Genomic DNA, 22,579 nt, shown 5'->3' with positions numbered 1-22,579 from the left:
CCAGCAAGCCCCGCCCCTGGGAGCCAGAGGAAGAGAACAACACGTCTTTATTGGCGGGTCTGGAGGCCGGAGGGGAAAGGCCAGCGGGCGGGAGACCAGGGGATGGGGAGGTTGGGGCGACCAACGGCGCAAGCGGGTGCGTGCATGGCAGCGGCTGGCCTAGCCACGCTCGCAGATGACCTCGACAACACTGGGTTCCATGGGCACTGGGTCTGGGCAGCGCAGGGCAGCTGAGGCCACCACTTCATCCAACAGCAGGTGCACAAGCTCCTCGTCCGCCACGAAGCGCCACAGGTAGAGCTGCAGGAAGTGACAGTCCACCTGCACCTGCTGCAAGCCGAAGCGACCAAAGGTGCGCAACCGCACACACTCCAGCAGCGTCTTCAGGCTGATCTTGATGATGCCAGTCAGCACCGAGACCTGTGGGCAAGGAACAGGAATATAGCTCTGGGCCAGCAGGTGCTGGGAGGGGGCACTGGGTCCCTGAAGGCATCCAGTTCTGGGCAGGGGCTACACAGAGAGTAAGAGGCCAGGAGCTGCAATGGGGTGTACAAGTCCCAGGACTCCCATAGATACAATGCTGGCACCATTATCTGGAGAACAGAGGGAGAAGGCCTAACAATCAGAAGCAGAGATGGGAGTCAGCACTGACATAGGGGAGCAGAGAGGCTTGCTGAGTCAGAGACAAAAGAACGCCAGGTCCCAATCGCTTGGGTGGCTAAGTAGTTGAGCTTCTGCCTTGGCTCAAGTTGTGATCCTGGGATCGAGTCCCACATCTGCATTGGGCTCCCTACAGGGAGCCTGCTTCTCCCTCTGCCTATGTCTCTACCTCTCTGTGTGTCTCATGAATAAATAAGTAACAACTAACTTAAAAAAAAAAAAGACCACCAAGTCCTGGCATATGGGCTGGGTTGGGGCAGAGACTATGGTATGGACAGGAATCCTTGGGGAGGACCCAGGACTACTCTGATGACGAGGACAAGAGCAAAAGAGGCATTCTAGATCTACATCCAGACCCAGGCTGGGAACACACCAAGGTCAGGGCAGAGGGCCATGGCATACGGTGATGGTGGGGTTCCGGCTGACCATTTACTCCTAGAAACAGCCCACAGAGGCAGAGCCTGGGTGAGGACAGAGTCCTAGGCTTCCTGACTCTGTGGGACTGCTTCAGCCAACCTTCTCAAGGGCCCCTGGAAGTTGGTGTCATGGGGGACTTCAGACCTTGTTGAACTCCACGGGGCTGAACACATCAATACGTTCAGAGAACAGTTTCTGGATGTTGCTCAAGAGATTAGTGTCCATTGGGGCACTGGATGGGGGGGGAAGACAAGCAATCAGAACCCACCCTGGACCTCCATCCTCCTTTGTCCATTCCCCCTGGGGTTCCCCTGGCCAGCCAGACCTGGGTGTATAGCTGGGTGCATAGCGGCCCTGCTGGCGAGAGCTGCTATACACAGAGAAGGTCCTTTTGCTGGAGTCACTGCTCTGAGCCTTGCGGACACCCTCTTCATACAGAAGACCCACCTGGTAGTGGAAGAAAGCACTGCAAGGAGGCCAGAGCAAGGGGAGCCTCCAAGCCCATCAGGTGCCCAGGGTGAGGCCCAAGGACATGCTAAATTACAAACCCATTTGTGACAAGAATCACAGGATAGTGGGGACCTGGTAATGGGGACTTGGTACCTGGTCACTATTTATAGGTCTGGTGGAATGGGCAAAGGCGGGACATGAAACTTCGCACTGAGGCCCAAACTTCAGTGCTAGCCCGGCCCTGATTCCCTGGTTGACTCTAGACCTCAGCCTCATTGTAAGTAAAATGGGGGCAACAATGCCTTGAGCCAGGGCTGAGGAGGAACAAGCCACAGGCACTGGTGTCTTGATCCTCCGAGGACTGCTCCCCTCACACCCACAGCCTGCATCAGGACCCCCTGGCCAGCCCGAGGGTAGCACCTGCACGTCAATAGCCGTCGTGTCCTCCACCACCCGCTTCATGACAGCACGCACATTCCGGGGCTCCAGGGTACTGAGCCAGTCCCGTGTCTCGACACTCTTGCGCAGCATCTGTGATATGACCAGGCCCTGCACCTTCACATAGTGGGTCAATAACCGCCGTGCTGTCTCCCTGGCCTCTGCACACAGTGTGCTTACAGGTGTCACTGGAGACTGGTCCTGAGCCAGGGGTGCAGAGGACAGAGAGACAGTGAGTGCTGGAAGGGCCACTGCCAAGCAGGAGCTGGGCACAGGCTGGGCAAGGCAGAGGCTGGGCAGGGCATAAGCAGCTGGCCTGGGTCTGACCATGACAGCTCAGCCCAGCCTCCGGGATTCCCAGTACCACCATCCCCTACCCTGCTATGAGCTAGTGGTTCACCTGCACGAGAAACTGTTCATCGGTGAGGGTGAGGATGTAGGAGATGGTGGCTGTCTCATAGTCCAAGCAAAGGCGGGAGAGTAGCAGGAGCAGAGCAGGCGGTGTGGCACCCCCCTTCTCCCCAGGGCTGTCACAAAAGCTCTGAGCTGTCTGGCACATGGAGCGGATGAAGCCCACGATGAGGCCCTCACGAACACCTTGGCTGCAGAACTCGCCCTGTGAGGAGGAGGGTCACAGATACATAGCAGGTCCCCTCTTCCAGGCATGGGCTGCTAGCCACCCTCTATTTCTAAATGCCCTAGACCCTCTCCAAGGGACAGCTTTATTCTGCATTCCAGGACCCAAGAGCAGCTCCCTTGCTTGGAGGAGGGAGTGCAAAGGAACAAAGCCAGCACTGGGGATCCCACTTGCAGATGCCCTCACAGCCTTCCTCATGACAGCCTGAAACCACATCCAGAGTGCCTGGGCAAGGACTGTGTGCTCTGATAGCTGCCAAACTGTAGGATGAATAAAAGAATGCCCAGGATTAAGGGGGAGGGGGGGATGGGAGGCCCAAAGATAGGTCATACCCGGAAGTAAGGCTTGTTGGAGAAAGACACCTCCTTGGCGGTGAAGAGGTGCACAGCTGCCAGGGAGGCTTTGATGTGGCTCAGGATGGAACTGGCCACATTGGCCAGCAACTCCGCCAGGCCTGGGCCTTCCTTTCCAGCCAGACGAGGTGCAGCCAATGCCTGCCTCACATCGGTCAGGCAACCCAGGAAGGCAGCCCGCAGGCCCTGCAGGTGGTGGCCTAGGCGCTCCCGGGCCACTCGCTCCACAATCTCCGTGGCAGCCTCAGCCAGCCCCGCAGCGGCCAGCAGAGCCCCAGGCGCCCGCAGGCGCCGATGGAAGCGGTCCAGTGCCCGCACCAGCAGCGAGTTGTCCCCGCTACCCTGCTCCTGAGCCAGCCGCCGCTCTACTAGCGCAAAGTAGCGGCCACCCAGCTCCTGGGCGAAGGCTGTGAGCTTCTCGGCACCCGCCGCGCCCTGGGCTGCAAACAGCTCCTGGTAGGCAGAGGCCACTTGGCAGAGGCCACCCACGAAGCCACTTCCCCCGTGATCGGTGAACTCTAAGACGTCGGGAGCGGGAGGGGAGGGCCCCAGCTCTGCCTCCAGGCTCCGCAGCTCGGCGTCCAGCCGCCCTCTGGCGTTGGCCAGGAACTCGTCACACAACTCCTCCGCAGGCTCGCCTAGGGCCAGCAGCAGCTCCACGCACTCTGCCTGCTCTGGGGCTCCAGAGCCGCCCTCCCTGAAAGGTGGGAGGTGGCGGTGAAGGGAAGGCCCACAGACTTCTGGGTGGGGGTGGGGGTGGGGGCGGGGGTGGGGGTGGGGAGTGGGGCAGACAGCAGACTGGCAGGCCCAGGACCCCGGCGGGGTGGGTGAGGGCCGGGGCCACACCTGAAGCGCTGCCGCAGCTGCTGAGCCAGGCGAGCCGTGATCACCTGGCAGTCGTCCTGGATGGCGCGGAAGGAGGGCAGGTGCTGGTACTGCTGCAGCACGGCCCGCGCGCGGCCCTGGTAGCGCACCGCCTGCCCGTAGGCGCCCAGCTCCACACACTTGGTGAGGCACGAGGGCAGCTCGAAGAGGAACTGCAGCTTCCGCAGCAGCGCGTGGACCCCTGGGGGACGGAGGCAGGTGGTGAGGGCCCCAGGGCCCGGGGTGGCCAGCTCCGGCCCCTGCTTCCGGGGCCGGGCCCACCTGCCAGCTTGGTGATGCGCTCGTGGCGGTCCTGCAGGGTGGCGCTGATGCGCGCGCTGAAGTCCGTGATCACCGCCATGTTGGTGGCCAGCCGGTCCATTTCGTCTTCCATCTTCCGAAAGTCGTTCTTCATCTTCCGGATGGTGTCTGGGGGGGCAAGGGCACGGGAGAGGGCAAAGGAGATGACTTGGCACAGGCGCAGCACTCAGCTGGAGGCAGGACCCAAAGGCTTCCCCGCCGCCCACACACCGCGCACCCCCCCCCCCCCCCCCCCCGCAAATGCTCCCGAGCCAGCTCCTCAGGTCACATTCATGCTTCAGTGCAATGGTGCTTCGTCACAGAAATCGGGAGGGAAGGCCACATTTTCTGAGCACCCCCTGTGTGCACCGGTGCAGCAGGGGGACGGCCTACGGAGCCACAGTTCTATGCTGAGAAGATGCCTAAGGAGGGCACAGAGCACTTGGCAGGAACCTGTCTCCTCCTTCAGAGGTACATCCTCCATGCCCAGAACCCTGCCCGACAGGGAGGAGATACCCTTAAGTCCTTCCCAGACCTTCCAAACCCTTTCACTCCACCTTCTGGAACACAGCTGACCTCTAATGGGCCCTTTCCCTTTTATCTTAAGGGAAATCTGCCTGAGACAGTTTTCACACCCATGCCCCAGGGCCTGGCCCCTTGATACTTCTAGATAGTTTCTACTCTTCTTCCCTTTAAAACCCCAGCTTCTCTGAAGACCACGCCATCAAACTACACCCCTTTTGTTGCCATCTCTACTGTCCTCTTTGCCACACCTCTCAGGTGCTGATCACTGTCACTTCCTTGTAGACAAGAACATCCATATGGAGGAGGCTTCAGACATTCCTGACTCTCCATTCACAACCTCCCCAATTCCACCCACCCTTGCCTCTGTCTCAACTGTGCCACCCTCTCCTTGCCCTCAGAAAGAACTGCTTCCTCTCAATCTCAGCTTTAAGCGTCGCCACCTTCTGTAACTCTGATCATTCACCCTGTCTATTCACTCTAACAATCCTTTGGCCTCTTCAGGAACTCCAGACCCACTGACCTTAGCACCATGTCACTACTCATGACACCCTTATGGCTGCAATTCCCTACATTTCCTTCATTTCCCAGGATCTCTGACCCACCACTAGGGGATCATGGCATACTTACAAGCACCCTTGCCTCTTTTGCCCCCTTCCTCCAATACTTGCTAGTGAAACCGTCCCAACAAGCCACCAACCCCATGCAACTGAACAGCTAAAACTGAGCCACAAAATCATGCCAACTGGCTTCCCTTTAAATTTATGACTTCAAGTTCAAAAGTGGCACTCCGCATCGTTCACCCCTCTATCCTTCTAAACCCTTTGCTTTGCCATTTTTTTAGATTGTATTTATTTATTCACGAGAGACACAGACATAGGCAGAGGGAGAAGCAGGCTCCCTGCAAGGAGCCTAATGTGTGACTTGATCTTGGGATCACACCCTGAGCTAAAGGCAGATGCTCAACCACTGAGCTACCTAGGTGCCCCTGCTTTTCCATTTTCTAAAGTAGTATCTTCTCCTGATATCTTAAAACTCCAATACATGCCCCCAGCTCTCAACTGGTACCTCTACTTCACACTTCACAAAGAAAATACAAGCAAACACCAACACCCTCCAAATCTGCAGAGTACAGGGACCCATGCCTTCTGCTCTCCCTCTTCCTTGGGGGTCTGTCTCATCCAGTCCCATGGCTGTGGTGACCTGGACATTATTGTCTCCAGTCCTGACCAGAGTCCAGCCTAACGACCCATTTAACACCTTGATGCGGATGGTAAACAGGCTATTTAAGTATGACATGTCCAAAACAGAATTCTTGACTTTCCTAAAAACTGTTCTTCCACTAAAATTTTCCATCTTGCTCCTGGCCATTTTCAGAGTCATTTTTTATTCTTATCTTTCCTTCACTTTACATTCGTCTATCAACAAGTCCTGTAAGTTTTACCTCCAACAATTTGTTTCCAAGTCACCATCATCTCTTGTCCAACTATGGCCAATATTTCCCAAATAATTTCCCTAAATCTACTCCTGAACTTATCATCAGTATTCATAAAGGAAGGCTGCCTGGCTGGTTCAGTCAGAAGAGCATGTGACTCTTGATCTCAGGTTGTGAGTCTTTGAGCCCCATGCTGGGTGTAGCGATTACTTTAAATATATATTCATGAAGGAAAGCAAGTATGAAGCTGAAACATATTTGTCACAGGAGACTTTAATCTACTTCTACCGATCCACAACAGATCAAGTGTCAAGAGCCAAGGGAAGCTACAGAAGATCTAAAGAACTAATATAGGTGACCTATTTGATTGAAATTGGATTCTTTTCAGATTCCACAGAATACACTACAACCTTACCACATATTAGGTCTTCAAGAAAATCTCAATAAATTTACAAAGACAAGAAACTGAAGTTGTACAGACAGCATTTTCTGATTACAATGCAATTAAATTGGAAATTAATAACAAAACCACAAAACAAAAAGACCCCATCATTTAGAGGGGAAAAAAAACCCTTCATTTTTAATCAGTTATTGGGTCAAAAGGGAAATCAAAACAAAGTGCAGTATATAACAACAATGAAAACACTACAGATCAGAACCTATAGGACACAGCTGGAGCAATGCTCAGAGGAAATCAGTTTTTAATCTTTATATAAATAAGTTAGAATAAATTTTCAACTCAAGTTAGTAAACATACTACAAATAAAAAAAACAGAATTAAGGAATTAGTAATGCTAAAAGCAGAGATTTTTTTAAAGATTTTACTTACCTATTTATTTATTTTTAGAGAGAGTGAAAGTGAGTGCAGAACCCATCGCGGGAGTCAATCTTACAACCCTGAGATCATGACCTGAGCCAAAACCAAGAGTTGGATGCTTAACCAACTGAACCACACAGGCACCCCAAGATCAATACATCTATTACATGGGTGAACTAACGAAGATCAGGATCACTAAAAAAAAAAGGATAAAAATAAAATTTATAAAATGTTAGGTAAAGGGCACCTAGGTGGCTCAGTGGTTGAGTGTCTGTCTACCTTTGGCTCAGGGCATGATCCTGGGGTCCTGGGATAGAGTCACTCTGCCTATGTTTCTGCCTTCCTCTCTGTCTCTCTCTCTTTTTTTTTTTTTTCTGTGTCTCTCTTGAATAAATAAATAAAACCTTTAAAATTTTAAAATAAAATGTTAGCTAAATTAATTTTTTTAACAAGTGTTGATGAGGATATAGAATAAAGTGTTTTTTTACATTTTTATTTATTTATGATAGTCACACACAGAGAGAGAGAGAGGCAGAGACATAGGCAGAGGGAGAAGCAGGCTCCATGCACTGGGAGCCCGATGTGGGATTCGATCCCAGGTCTCCAGGATCGTGCCCTGGGCCAAAGGCAGGCGCTAAACCGCTGCGCCACCCAGGGATCCCCTAAATTAATTTTTTAAAGGGGGAAATAAATACAAATACATAATTAGAATAATTACAAGATAAAACTTTACTCAATTTTATGTAAAGAAATTGAAAACCTGAATGAAATGAATAATTTGCTATGAAAACAGAATTTACCTATATGTGGGTGCCTAGGGGGTTCTGTTCTGTTGGTTAAACATCTGTCTTCTGAGCCACTCTTCTGAGCTATGGCGATACCCCTAGGACATTGGCCAGGCCTGGTGCCCATGTGTAGACGGGAAGGAGAATCTTTTGTTGACAATGTTCTCTTTTCGCTGTTTATGTTTTCTGTTGTTCTGGAATCCATATGGTTAATTTTTTTTTAAAAAGGTTGTATTTACTTAATTGAGAGAGAGAATGAGCACAGTAGGGGGGAGCAGAGGAAGAGGGAAAAACAGGCTCCCTGCTAAGCATCCAACTCTTGGTTAGCAGGAAGCCCAATGAAGGGCATGATCTCAGGACTCTGGGATCTTGACCTGAGCCAAAGACAGATGATTAACCAACAGAACCACCTAGCACCCCATATAGGTTAATGAGAACATTAACAAAAAGAGCTCAAAAATTAAAATGATACATTCATATCTTTTATGAATAGAGATGCACAGATAAATAAATGGAGAGGCTGAGGCAACTTAGCAAACAGAATTCAGCAATGTATTAAAAGAATAATTGGGGGATCCCTGGGTGGCTCAGCAGTTTAGTGCCTGCCTTCAGCCCAGGGCATAATGCTGGAGTCCCGGGATCGAATCCCAGCTTATTAATAGATGAAAATTAAGTGCCTGGTTGGCTTAGTCAGTTGAGCATCCAATTCTTGGTTTCAGCTCAGATCATAATCTCAGGGTCATAAGATGGAGCCCTGTGTGGGGCTCCTCGCTCTGCACTGAGTCAGCCTGAGATACTCTCTCTCCCCCCTTCCTGCTCTCTCTCTCTAAAAATAAATAAATAAAAATAGATGAACAAGAAATAATTCAACACCAATTCTTGAATTTGAAAAAAAAAAAACTCAATAAAATATGAATAGCCGAATATTTCTCTAACCTCCAAAAACCAACATAAACTTTAATGAAGCAATGCTGGAAGCATTCTCATTAAAACCAGAAAGATGACAGGAATGACCATGATCACCACTGCTATATAACGTTGTTCTGAAGATACTAGCCAACCCAGTTAGACTCAAGAAATACATTATAGAGAGACACAAATTGGAAAGGAGGTAAAATTATCACTATTTGCAGATGATATAATTATACAAATAGAAAAACCAGGACAGTCCGGGTGGCTCAGCGGTTTAGCGCCGCCTTCCGCCCAGGGCATGATCCTGGAGACCGAGGATCGAGTCCCACGTCGGGCTCCCTGCATGGAGCCTGCTTCTCCCTCTGCCTGTGTCCCTGCCTCTCTCTCTCTCTCTCTCTCTCTCTGTCTCTCATGAATTAATAAATAAAATCTTTAAAAAGAAAAAATAGGGGATCCGTGGGTGGCTCAACGGTTTGGCGCCTGCCTTTGGCCCGGTTTGGCGCCTGCCTTTGGCCCAGGGCGCGATCTGGAGACCCAGGATCAAGTCCCACGTCGGATTCCCTGCATGGAGCCTGCTTCTGCCTCTGCCTGTGTCTCTGCCTCTCTCTCTCTCTCTCTCTCTCTCTCCCTCTCTGTGCCTCTCATGAATAAATAAATAAAATCTTTTAAAAAATAATAATTAAAAAAAATAAAAATAAAAAATAGAAAACCCAAAAGAATCACTGAAAATATCAGCACAAACAAGAAGAGAATTTTGTAAGGTGACAGTATGGAATTGATACAAGGAAATCAATAGTATTAAGTAGCAGCACTCACACTTACTAGTTAGAAGATACAATGAAAGAAAAGGACCTGTTTTAATACAATTTAAAAAATAAAAATGTCTAGAAATAAGTTTCAGAAATGTTCAACACATATGAATAAACCTGTATAAATTAGAGAGGAAGATACTAAAAGGCCTGAAGGAGTAGAAAAGCTTATCTTGGATAGGAAACCCAATACTCTGTCAATTCTCTCTAGAAATTTAACTTAATTCAGTAACATTTTAAGATATCACTTCTTGAAAGTATAACTTAATGTTCAGATGGAAGAATAAGCACACACAGGAAATTTTGGAGGTGAAAAATAGTGAGGGAGAACTAGCTTTCCCACAATGTAGAGCATTTGTAACTTTATAGCTACAATAATTTAAAGTGTGTGGCACTGGTATGTGGACAATTAGAGATCAGTTACATCAAACAGAAGATTTTTTATTTTATTTTGAGAGAGAGAATGTGTGCATGAGGGAAGGGAGCGGAGAGGAGAGAGAATCTCAAGCAGAGTCCACACTCAGTGAAGAGCCCAGATGGGGCTCAATCTCATGAGCCTGAGATCACGACCTGAGCCAAAAATCAATCCAGAGTCAGACACTTAACTGACTGAGCCACCCAGGAGCCCCAAAACAGAAAGTTTTTGAAAAATCCAGAAACAAAGAAATTATGATAAGAGTACCATTCCAAGTCCATGGGAAAAAGATTAATTATTCAACAAATAGTGTTGGGACAAGTGGAGAACCACTTGAAACAAAAATATAGTTGGATTCAGACCTCACACCTAACACGCACATGAACAAACACACACACAGTAGATGAATCCAAGTTTGAATGTGATTTTAAAATGTAATCACAAAGTATATGAAGACAATCAGGAAGAATTTTTTAAAAATTATTATTATTATTATTATTTTTATTTATTTATTTATTTATTTATTTATTTATTTATTTATTTATTTATTTATTTATTTTATGATATTCACAGAGAGAGAGAGAGGCAGAGACACAGGCAGAGGGAAAAGCAGGCTCCATGCACCAGGAGCCCGACACGGGACTCGATCCGGGTCTCCAGGATCGCGCCCTGGGCCAAAAGCAGGCGCCAAACCGCTGCGCCACCCAGGGATCCCAGAATTTTTAAATATTACAGATGGAAAGGTCTTTCTACAACACCTTAAACTCAGAAGCCATCGAAGAGGAGATCAATAAAATTATTTGACCAACAAAAACCACCGGAACTAAATCAAAAGATGAACTTTTAAAAAATATTTTATTTATTTCAGAGAGAGGGAGAGGGAGAAGCATATTCCCCACTGAGCAGGGAGCCAGACATGGGGCTCGATCCCAGGACCTTGAGATCATGACCTGAGTTTAAGACAGATACTTAATCTACTGATCCACCCAGGTGCCCTGAAAAGATGAACTTAAAAAAAAAAAAAATTCATGTCATTTCATCTAGGGCTAATTTTCCTTAGTATGTGAAGAAGAATTCTAAATCATTATGAAAAAGAACAACAACTCTATAGAAAAACAGGAAAAAGACATGAATAGGCAGTTTACGGACAAGGATAACAAACAGTTCTTCAACAGGCAAAAGATGTTCCACTGCACTCACAAGACAAATTAAAATTCCAGAGGTTTCCAATTTTCACTCATGGGAGTATCAAAGATGAAAAATTTTGGTAAGTGTTGACTGGGGTGTTTAGAAAGAGCTATTCTCTTAGTTGCTGGTGGTTGTGCAAACTGATGAATATTTATGGAAAGGAACCTGGCGTCATCTGTGAGCCTCTGCACACCCATACCTGGCTTGGGTGTGGCTCCTGGACCATGGGAATATTTTCTGAGCAGACCTGGGGCAGCAGCCCAACTTGGGGAGACAGCAAGAAAGGCAAGGTGAGGAGAAAAACATCAAAGACATGACAGGGAAAATAAAAGGGAACAGACACAAAGTTGCAGGAAACAAACAGAGAAGGTAAAAAAAATGCACAAGAACCCACAGAGCTAAAATCTGTGGAGCAACTGAGAGATTTAAAAAATGTACAGGAGGAAGTAGACCATGAATTAGCAAAATAACCTTTTCATGTTAGCAACAATCTATAGCACAAAACCACTCACCTTTATTCTTTTTTTTTTTTTTTTTAGATTTTTATTTATTTATTCATGAGAGACACAGAGAGAGAGAGAGAGGCAGAGACACAAGCAGAGAGAGAGGCAGGCTCCATGCTGGGGAACCCGATGTGGGACTTGATCCCAGGACTCCAGGATCACACCCTGGGCCAAAGGCAGACGCTCAACCACTGAGCCACCCAGGGATCCCACTCACCTTTATTCTCACTTTATTCTTAGATGTTACCCTAGAAAGTTACTAAAAAATAAAATAATATAAAATGAATGGACTATACTTACTATTCTTTGGAGCCCCACTCTGGAGGTGCTTGCATTTTGTTGGAAAAAGATTATTCCATTGCCAATCCATGAACAATGTATTAAAGAACACAGCACACAGAGTACCGTATAGTTAAAAAAATGAATAAAAGCAGAGCAAAGGCAAAAGATGAAAGCTGAGGTACCAGAAGGATCATGGGCTAATGATCACGGAGGAGCTTGGAAAAGAGGCATTTCATCCTCCCCTAATTTCTGTCTTCGCTTAGGAACAGTTTAACCAAGGGATCCCTGGGTGGCTCAGCGGTTTAGCGCCTGCCTTTGGCCCAGGGCGCGATCCTGGAGTGCCGGGATCGAGTCCCATGTCAGGCTCCCGGCATGGAGCCTGCTTCTCCCTCCACCTGTGTCTCTGCCTCTCTCCCTCTCTATCATGAATAAATAAATAAATCTTAAAAAAAAAAAAAAAAAAGAAGGAACAGTTTAACCTGTTGACATAATCTCCATCCAGGTTTGTCAAATGATACCATCAAAAGAGCAAATTCCTTTTTGGGGTGGGTGTTTGGGCCCATGACACTTAGGTACTACCTCAAAAAGGAAACTTGAATCTGACTTCCAAAGGAAAAAAATCCAAAAACTAAGTTGTCACTCAAACGGAGTAAAAGAAAACCTACTGCTGGTGTCATTGTTGCTGAATGCACAGGCACAGAGCTATTAAAATGGAAATAAAAGTTGTACAATGTTAAAAAAAACAAAAAACAAAAAAACACCACTGAGTAATAGAGACTATACTGTATATCCTTGAACTATTTGAAGCTTGTTACGTTCCAATTTTAGTATATGTGCTGCCGAAGCGAGCACTTGAAGCTTGTTACGAAAAGCAGCTTGCACTAGGGCAAATGGTAACTAGACACCAAGACACTAGCTTGGGAGAGGAATGGGAGGTAAGTGGTAGGAGACTGGGGGTGGGGTGGGGGTGGGGAGCTAGCCAACCTGCAGCCTATTGGCCTCAGTGCTGACTTCCCAGACCTGTTCCATTTGTGAAATTCACAGAGCTCTGTACTTGTAACCTGTGTACTTTTCTGTATGTCTGTGAATCTTCAATAAAGTTTACTGTTAAAGATTGATTTATCATTGCCTGGGGAAAGGAATGGGAAGAGGCTTTTCATTGTGCAACCTTTGAGACCTTTTCAATTTTGAAACAGATAAATGTATTATTACATAAACTAACTATCAAGGCCAGAGGTTGGCAAAGTACAGCCTGGAGACCAAACCTGACTTGATCCCTGTTTAGCTTTTTGGGTTTTAACTGGGATGTAATCAGCATACCCTGAAATTCAGTGGGTTTTAGTATTTTTAGTATATTCACAAGATTGTACAACCCATATCACTATCAAACTAGAATATTCATCACCCCAAAGAGAAGCTCAAAACCCTTGGCAGTGACTCCTATTTCTCTCATGCCTCAGTCCCTGCCAATCACTAATTTGTTTTGTTTCCACACATTTGCCTGTTCTGTACATTTAACACAAATGGAATTATACAAAATATAGCCTTTTGTGCCTGGCTTCACTTAGCACATGTTCAAGGTTCTCTACATTATAGAATGAATCAGCATGTCACATTTTCTTATGGCTAATATTCCATTGTGTGGCTCCACATTTGTTTCCCGATCTACCATCTGGTGGCCATTTGCATTGCTTTGTTGGCTACTATTAATGCTGCTATGAACATTCATGTACATGTTTTTATGTGAACATGTTTTCCGTTCTCTTCAGTATTGTCCCACGAGTGCAATTTATGGGGCATATGCTAACTCTCTGCTTAGCTGTTCGTGGAATGGCCAAAGTATTTTCAGGTGCACCATTTTGTATTCCTACCAGTAATGTCTGAGAGTTCCAAATCTTCCACATCTTCACCAACATTTGTCATATTCCACTTTCTGGAAATCCCAGTGGGTATATAGTGGTATCTCACTGTGATTTTGATTTGCATTTCCCCAATAACTAATGATATTGAACATCTTTACATGTGCTCATTGGTCATTTGTATATCTTCTTTGAAGAAATGTCGATTTAAACCCTTTGCCCATTTTTCTTTAATGATTTTTCATTTATGTATTCATGAGACACACACAGAGAGAGAGGAAGAGACATAGACAGTAGGAGAAGCAGGCTCCCTATGAGGAGCCCGATGCGGGACTCAATCCCAGGACCCCACAATCATGACCTGAGCCAAAGGCAGACGATCAACGACTAAGCCACCCAGGTGCCGCCTTTGCCTATTTTTAAATAGGGTTATTTGTCTTTTTAGTGCTGAGTTGTAAAAGTACTTTATATATTCTGGACATTAGACCCCTTATTAGATATAGGACTTACAAATACCTTTTCCATTCTGTGAGTCATCCTTTACTTTCTCAATATTGTCCTTTATTATTTTTTAAAGATTTTATTTATTTATTTATGAGAGACACAGAGAGAGAGAGGGAGAGAGGCAGAAATATAGGCAGAGGGAGAAGGAGGCTCCATGCAAGGAGCCCAAAGCAGGGCTTGATCCCAGGACTCCAGGAAAATGCTCTGGGCCGAAGGCAGGTGCTAAACTGCTGAACCACCCAGGGATCCCCAATATTGTCCTTTAAAACATAAAACTTTATTTTTCTAAAAAGATTTTATTTATTTATTTTTGAGAGGGTGCATGGAAGCCAGGTGAGGCACAGGGAATCTCAAGCGGATTCTACACTAAGCACAGTGCCTGACATGGGGCTCAATCTCATAACCCCAAGATCATTACCTGAGCCAAAATCAAGTGATGGACGCTCAACCAACTGAGCCACCCAGTTGCCCTCACAAAACTTTTATTCTGATAAAGTCCAATTTACCTATTTTTTTTTCCTTTGGTTACTTATGCTTTTGGTGTCTGTAGAGAGAAAAGACACTCCTGTGTGTTTCCTCCACTCTCAATACTCCAACACTACTTCACATCTGACACCAGATTATGTGGGTTTACCACACATCAATTCTGCAACACCAGCTGAATATCCTACAATTTACCTTAATTGTGTGACTATTTTTTTAAAATTTTTTTTAATTTTTTTTTTTTTTTTTTATCTATGATAGTCACACAGAGAGAGAGAGAGAGGCAGAGACATAGGCAGAGGGAGAAGCAGGCTCCATGCACCGGGAGCCCGACGTGGGATTCAATCCCGGGTCTCCAGGATCTCGCCCTGGGCCAAAGGCAGGCACCAGACCGCTGCGCCACCCAGGGATCCCAATTTTGTGACTATTTACCTAGAGTTAGTGTCAGATCTTTTTTTTTAATATTTTATTTATTTATTCATGACACAGAGAGAGAGAGAGAGAGGCAGAGACACAGGCAGAGGGAGAAGCAGGCCCTATGCAGGGAGCCCAACATGGGACTCAATGCCGGGTCTCCAGGATCATGCCCTGGACTGAAGGCGATGCTAGACCCCTGAGCCACCCGGGCTGCCCTAGTGTCAGATCTTATAGGCTAAGGGCTAATTCACACAAGACTACACTACCCCAGGGCATGTGGGTCGATCAGTTGGTTGAGCATCTGACTCTTGATTTCATCTCAGGTCATGATCTTGAGGTCATGGGATCAAGATCCAAGTCTGGCTCCTTGCTAGGTTGCAGAGGCCTGCTTGAGATTCAACCTCTCCCTCTGCCCCTCCCCCTCACTTTGTGCGCATACATGCTAGCTCTCTCTCTTTCTCTCAAATAACTAACTAAATAAAATCTTTATAAAATACAGCAGATTTAAATCTTTCTTTTAAAATTTTTTTTAAAGATATTATTTATTTATTCATGAGAGAGAGAGAGAGAGAGAGAGAGAGAGGCAGAGACACAGGCAGAGGGAGAAGCAGGCTCCATGCATGGGACTTGATCCCGGGTCTTCAGGATCACACCTTGGGCCATAGGTGGCCCTAAACTGCTGAGCTACCCGGGCTGCCCAGATTTAAATCTTTCTGTAGTAAATTCAATACCTGGGCTTCTGAAGAGACAGTTTCTTTCTTTTTTTTTTTTTTTTTTTAAGATTTTATTTATTCATGAGATAGAGAGAGAGGGAGAGAGAGAGAGAGAGAGGCAGAAGCAGGCTCCATGCAGGGAGCCCGACATGGGACTAGAACCCGGGTCTCCAGGATCATGCCCTGGGCTGAAGGCAGGCACTAAACTGCTGAGCCACCCCGGGATCCCTGGACACATATTTTTTTAAATACCTGGAACCAATACATCTCTTTAGTTTTTGCTGAGGGACTGTGTGAGTGTGTGTGCTGGGGCAGATCTTAAACACTCAACCAGGCAGTTTACAGCTCTGCCTTAGCCTTTACTTACTGTTTGTGCAGAGCCTGAAGGTGAGCCAGAGAAGAAACCTTAGAGCATTCTCAGGTCTTTCTTAAATGCATGTGTACCACCTTACATATATGTGACCTTCAAATTTCAATATGAATGTCTCGTTCCTCAGCTTTTCCTGTTAAGCGTTTGAGTTAGTCTTTGTTTGCCCCATGTATTATCTATCACTTCACGCAGACACAGTAATTGCCTGAAATTTTCTGACAAAACTCTCTGGTGAGAGGCTTTTAGACCCAGGGTGACTTCCAGGGTCAGGTCAAGTAAAAACAAATCTATGGAGTGGAGTCTTTCGGGAAACCACCAGACAGGTTACATAAAGGCAGTTCTTGGAATGCCTGGGTGGCTCAGCAGTTGAGTGCCTTCTTCAGCTCAGGTCGTGATCCCGGGTTCCAGGGATGGAGTCCCATGTCGGGCTCCCCACAGGGAGCCTGCTTCTCCCTCTGCCTGCATTTCTGCCTTCTCTGTGTGTGTGTCTCTCATGAATAAAAAAATAAAATACTTAAAAAAAAATTCTTTCAGCATGAGGCTTTGAAAGAGCTCCACTTCTGTTCTGGTCACTTCAGTACCAGAAATAAATGGGCTACTACTGAGCTGGTTGAGATGGAGAGGAAATTGTGGGGTAAGCTAAAATATCACAGGGTGCTTGGGTGGCTCAGTCAGTTAAGCATCTGCTTTCAGCTCAGGTCATGACCCCAGGGTCCTGGGATCAAGTCTACTTCTCCCTGTGCCCCTCCTCCCTGCTTGTGCTCAAATAAATAAATAAATAAATAAATAAATAAATAAATAAATCTTTTTAAAAAATTTATTTATTTGACAGAGGGAGACAGAGTACAAGCAGAAGGAGCAGCAGGCAAACGGAGAGGAAGAAGCAGTCTGAGCTTCTCCCAATGAGGGGTTAGATCACAGAACCTGAGCTGAAGGCAGATGCTTAACTGCCTGAGCCACCCAGGTACCCCTCCCCCCAAAAAGTCTTTAAAATATATAAATTAAATACCACAGGCAGGGTGCCTGGGTGGCACAGTTGGTTAGGTGTCAGACTCTTGGTTTTGGCTCAAGTCATGATCTCAGGATCCTGAGATCAAGCCCCAAGTCGGGCTCAGAAGAGTCTGCTTGAGATTCTCTCTCCTTCTCGCTCTGCCCCTCCTGTTCATGTACTCTTTCTCTCTCTCTCAAACAAATACATACATCTTTAGGGGGAAAAAAACCCACCACCGGATTCACTACTTTTACCAAGATTCAGTTGTTTTTCTTGAAAAAAGGGTCCTCAGATTGCTGCAAACTTTTGGTTAATTTTTAGAATTCCAAAAAGTTGATTCTGACAATTTTGACCAGTTTTTTGGTTGCATTTATGGAAGGGAGATTTTTTATTTTTTATTTTTTTTATTTTTTAAAGATTATTTATTTATTTATTCATGAGAGAGAGAGAGAGAGAGAGAGGCAGAGACACAGGCAGAGAGAGAAGCAGGCTCCATGCCAGGAGCCCGACGCGGAACTTGATCCCGGAACTCCAGGATCGCGCCCTGGGCCAAAGGCAGGCACCAAACCACTGAGCCACCCAGGGATCCCCAGATTTTTAAAAAATATTTTATTTATTTATTTACAAGAAACACAGAGAGAGAGAGAGAGAGAGAGAGAGAGAGGCAGAGGCACAGGCAGAGGGAAAAGGAGGCTCCACGCAGGGAGCCCGACATGGGACTCAATCCCAGGTCCCCAGGATCAGGCTCTGGACCGAAGCCGATGCCATACCACTGAGCCACTTGGGCTGCCCTGGTAAGAAGATTTTCAAATACACTTGCTCCACTATTTCTGCTGACATCATTTTGGATGTCACACCTGTTTATGTAAATGAGCTTCACTGGAGCACAGCCATCTGCATTCATTCACCTACTGCCCATAGTGGCTTTCAGGTTATCACAGCAGAGACAAGTACAGAAACCAAGGGGCCTGCAAAGCCTAAAATATGTACTTTACTCAGAAAAGCTTGTGACCCTTCGTGTATATATCCTATGCAGTCAGGTCCTGCTCCCTTCATCACGTCACTCTTGCTCTTGTCACAGCATTTTCAGGGTCTTTGCACAGGATGTTTCCTCAGCCTGAGCTGCTCTGCCTCCAAATCCTCACATGGTCAGCTCTTTATCATTTACCTTCACTGTCACTGCCTCACAAACCCCTTTCTCTGCCACCCTTTTTAAACTACCCCTAACCACCCACTTTCTCTATATTATCCTGTTTCATTTTCTCTGGAGTTCTTGTTGAGTGAAATGATCTATATTTATCATCCGTCTCTTTCTCTAGAACATATGTTCTGTGATGGCTAAGAAGCTTTCTTAGTCCATGCCGCTGGCATCTTGCCTAGACTGCTGCAACAGCCACCTAATGGGTGTCCTGGCTGCCACCCTTGCCTCCCTATAGTCCATTCCCCACAGAGTGGACTGAAAGGTCCTTTTAAAACAAGTCAGGTCACTCCATTCTTCTCATTTCCACTCACTCAGAGTAAAGAGCAGGATCCTTGTAACCACTTATAAGTCCCTACAAAATCTGGAATCCACTAGCCCTCTATCCTATCACCTACCACTCTCCTCCTTCCTCCCTCGCTCCCCCTAAACCCCATGCTGCACTCTGAATATGCCCACATGCCCTCTCTTCAGAGCCTCTGCCCCTGCTGTTTGCTCCCCTACCCATGGCTAGTTCTTTCTCATGAAAGCCCTGCTCAAATGTCACCACATCAGAGGGGCCTTCTCGTACTTACCCTAGCTAAAGGTAGACCCACACGCACATTACTCTTTTATCCTTATTCTATTTTCTTTTTCTGGCACTTACTACCACCTTTATTTATGTGTTCATTTATTGTCTGTCTCCTCAAATAGAATGCAGGCTGCAGGAAGGAGCTTGATCTAGCTGGTTTATTACTATATCCCCAAAATGCAGAACAGGTCTTGGCAAAAAAAAAAAAAAAAGGCATTCAATGAATACTTCTTGAATGGATATAAGACTTTACCGTGTTATAGATTTAGAACCCCGATTCCAACACTCATTTTATAATTTTCTCCCTTTCTTAGAAAAAAGATAAGTCATCCTTTATTAAATAACAGTTAAATGTCAAAATTATACAAATTCTAACAAATGGAAAATGTAATGTTTGCAAAGTTCTTGTAAGAAATTTTGTAGCTCAGAAATTATCATGATTTCTTTTTTTTAAAAGACTTATTAAATTATTTTAGAGAAAGAGTATGAGGGTATGGGCAAAGGGAGAGAGAGGCAGAGAGAAGCAAACTCCCCCTGAGCATGGAGCCCCAACACCCGGCTCAATCTCCATCTCATGACCCTGAGATCATGACCTGAACGGAAATCAAGAGATGGACTCTTAACTGAATGAGCCACCCAGACGCCCCTAGGAATTATGATTTCTTGCTGGTTGATGCTGGTATTAGCAAATAAAGAGGTGCCTACTCACTGAACCTGTTTCAAATCAGATAAAAGGACAATGGCTACACCCAACCTTGTGACACTAGTAGAGTAAGAGATGTCAGAATAAGCCTCACAAAGGTTCACCCAACATTCTCATGGACCACCAGTAGACATTCGAGATCTGCCTCTAGAACTATGTACACACGAGTCCAAAATTATCACAAAAAAGTCTGAGTAGTGCATTTCACCAACATAAGACAGTAGTTAGTGTGAATGATAGCTGAACCCTGTCTAGCACTGTCCTGGACAGAGAATAAAGGAGGCAGGAGGAGAAGGAAAAAAAAAACCCTTTTCATGATCTCTGTGTCCCTTAATGTCATATATTGTGTCTCTTTGCTTAATTATTTTTTAAGATTTTATTTATTTATTCATGATAGACATAGAGACAGAGAGAGAGACAGAGACACAGGCAGAGGGAGAAGCAGGCTCCATGCCAGGAGTCTGATGCGGGACTCGATCCCAGGACTCCCGGATGACGCCTTAGGCCAAAGACAGGCGCTAAACCACTGAGCCACCCAAGGATCCCCCTCTTTGCTTAATTTAAAAGGGGGAAAGGGATAGAGGAAGGAAAGGAGCGAGAGAGAGAAAGAGACAGAGACAAGCCCACCCTCAAGATAGACCTGGGCAAGAGAAGAAAGCTACCACTAATCAGAGAAACTAACCCTTACTGAGACATCGATAGTGTCAGGGATTCTAAGTGGTTCAGATAAACCCATTTCAGTTTAAGGTTTCATTTTGTTGGGATGCCTGGGTGGCTCAGTAATTGAGTGTCTGCCTTCAGCTCAGGTTGTGATCCTGGGGTCCTGGGATCGAGTTCCACATAGGGCTCCCCCAGAGAACCTGCTTTTCCCTCTGCCTATGTCTCTGCCTCTGTGTGTCTCTCATGCATAAACAAATAAAACCTTTAAATTGTTTTCATTTTGTTTTTTTCTCCCCTTTGACCCTCAGAACAACCCTCTGAGAGCAGCTACCATCATTTGACCACAAAAGCTCTGAGAGGTGGGAGTGGATAAATGTCAGGGAGGGACTAGAATCTGGGTCTCCTCCCCCGACTCCCCAACACAAGACCAACAGGCAGGCGGGACTGTGATGGGTGTGTCCCAGCGGGAATCACCTGTGGCTGAGATGAACTTGTTGTAGTTCTCATAGACCAGGGTCTGCATGTCGCTGTCCAGAGCCCGGATCTGTCGCACCATGTCTGTCTCACTGTCCATCAGCTGGGCCAGGGGGCATTCCCGACGCAGCTGGAGGAAATCCAAGTGGTAGTGCTCAGGGCAGGGGCATTCATGTCCCTCAGGCCTGCCCCTACCTGGTAGGCTTTGGGTGCAAGAAAGCTCTCATCCCACTCCTGGCAGAGATACTAGACAAAGAGCCTATCAGTGCCATAGGTCAGGAGTTACTAGATTCGACTCTATTTGGGGTTTGTCAGCCTTTGAAACGCTCAGATTCAGCCACCGCCCACCCCTAAGCCTGTCAACGCCTGGGCCACGCCCCACGCCCCACGCCCGGGCCTATCAGAACATCAGCCCAGGACATCAGCACCCCGCACCTGCTCCGGCGCGTCCAAATCTGCCCACGCCCCCTTAGACTCCAGCTCGGCCCCTGCTTCCTGCCCTAGGGTCATCTGGTTTTTAGGAGCCCCTGCGTCCCTCACCCCCGCAGCAAAGTCGAAGGCATGATCTGGGGGGTGCGATGTGTCCGGGGCCTGGTTCTCCCCAACACACAAACACACACCTTGTCCAGGTACACTTCCGGGTCGAAGTGTGCCCCGTTGAGATCCGTCGGGTCCAGGGGGTCCGACCCTGCGGGGCGCCCCGCGCTCTCCCCCTCCGAGAGACCGTAGTAAATCTTCAGCATCCCGTGCGCCTTCCGCCGACGCTCCGGGGCCTCCGCCTCGGGCCCCTCCGGAGAGTCCCCAGTTCCAGACCCCGGGCCAGGTCCAGCGGCTGCAGCCGCCATCACTGCAACTGCAGCCCACGGGTGTGAGGCTGGGAAAGAACTGGGAGGAGGCACTTCCGGGAGCCATAAAGTTCTTGTTGAAACGAGGCAGTCCTTCAGCTGAAAGGTCCCCCTGCAACCCTGGGTCCTTCGAGACTAGCGTTCCCCCTACCTTTCCTCCCTGAGCGGAAGAGGTTCCGGGAGAGCCCTGGGTTCCCGCAGCCTCCCGAGCAGATTGATTGAGAACTCGTCTGATGCTTCCCTCCCAGAAGGAAGGCGGGTCCTGGCTCCCAACCCCGCACCCCCGCAGGCAGGGGCCCCCGGAATATGTCCCCCATTCCTACTATACGGGTGCAGACTTCACAAGAGGCTGCGGGGGAGCTACGAGGTTAGATGCGCGCACAGTGCGGGCGGGGCCTCTAGCAGTTTCCCCGCCCGTCCTCTGACACGGGTCAGAACTGCCTTCAGACCCTGGGCTCCCCCAGTCCTAGCCTCTTTAAGGGAAAAAAAAAAAAAAAAAAAAGTCCCCAAGCACTTTAAGATACTTGCTTAGAAGACCGACTGGGCAGATCTTCAGCGACCCGTGGGATGTGCTGGGGGGGGGGAGGGGCTGGGTGGAGATGATGAGGGTTGTTCCCAGGTTTCCGATTTCAACAAAATGCAATTAATTGTTCACCAAGGCGCAGTGCTTAAGAGGACAGGTAATGAGGTTCAAGTATAGATACGATGAGTTTTAATAGAGAAAACGACTTTATCGACATGGTCCTTGAAACATTACTTGTGATGGGCTGGCGGCTGGGCAGGGCGGGGTGGGGGGTGTTGGAATGGAAACCACCGTGTTTAAAGATTCTTTGGCTGGGGTGCGGCAGGCCAAACACATCCCACCACGTGTTTTCATTTGGCCTGTGAGCTAAGACTGGTGTGTTTGGTTTTTTTGTTGTTGTTGTTGTTTGTTTTCATTTTTAAATGGTTAAAAAATAAGAATGGCATTTCATGATGTGAAAATTATGTAAAATTCATATAAT

At 47.1% G+C, this 22,579-nt stretch overlaps 1 protein-coding gene across 2 annotated transcripts; it reads right to left on the bottom strand.

Annotated features, from left to right (window-relative positions):
- Window positions 1-29: 29 nt before the first annotated feature.
- Window positions 30-21,657, bottom strand: VPS51 (VPS51 subunit of GARP complex). Of its 2 annotated transcripts, XM_077862333.1 has the most exons (10): window positions 21,351-21,657; window positions 20,731-20,860; window positions 4,102-4,248; window positions 3,802-4,021; window positions 2,935-3,652; window positions 2,366-2,581; window positions 1,948-2,166; window positions 1,403-1,524; window positions 1,222-1,309; window positions 30-420 (listed from the first exon to the last, which is right to left on the bottom strand). In XM_077862333.1, exons 1-10 carry the CDS (start codon window positions 21,573-21,575, stop codon window positions 160-162), a joined length of 2,346 nt encoding a protein of 781 aa, XP_077718459.1. In that variant the 5' UTR covers window positions 21,576-21,657; the 3' UTR covers window positions 30-159. The 2 variants fall into 2 exon arrangements, with proteins under 2 accessions (XP_077718459.1, XP_077718460.1); XM_077862334.1 differs by lacking the exons at window positions 20,731-20,860; window positions 21,351-21,657 and adding an exon at window positions 6,906-7,317.
- Between the last annotated feature and the right edge of the window lie 922 nt (window positions 21,658-22,579).

The sequence above is a fragment of the Canis aureus genome, chromosome 21, assembly GCF_053574225.1.
Source record: "Canis aureus isolate CA01 chromosome 21, VMU_Caureus_v.1.0, whole genome shotgun sequence".
In the NCBI taxonomy this organism is placed as follows: domain Eukaryota; kingdom Metazoa; phylum Chordata; class Mammalia; order Carnivora; family Canidae; genus Canis; species Canis aureus.
Note: the sequence above shows the minus strand (reverse complement) of the source record. Positions and strands in the feature narration are given on the sequence as shown.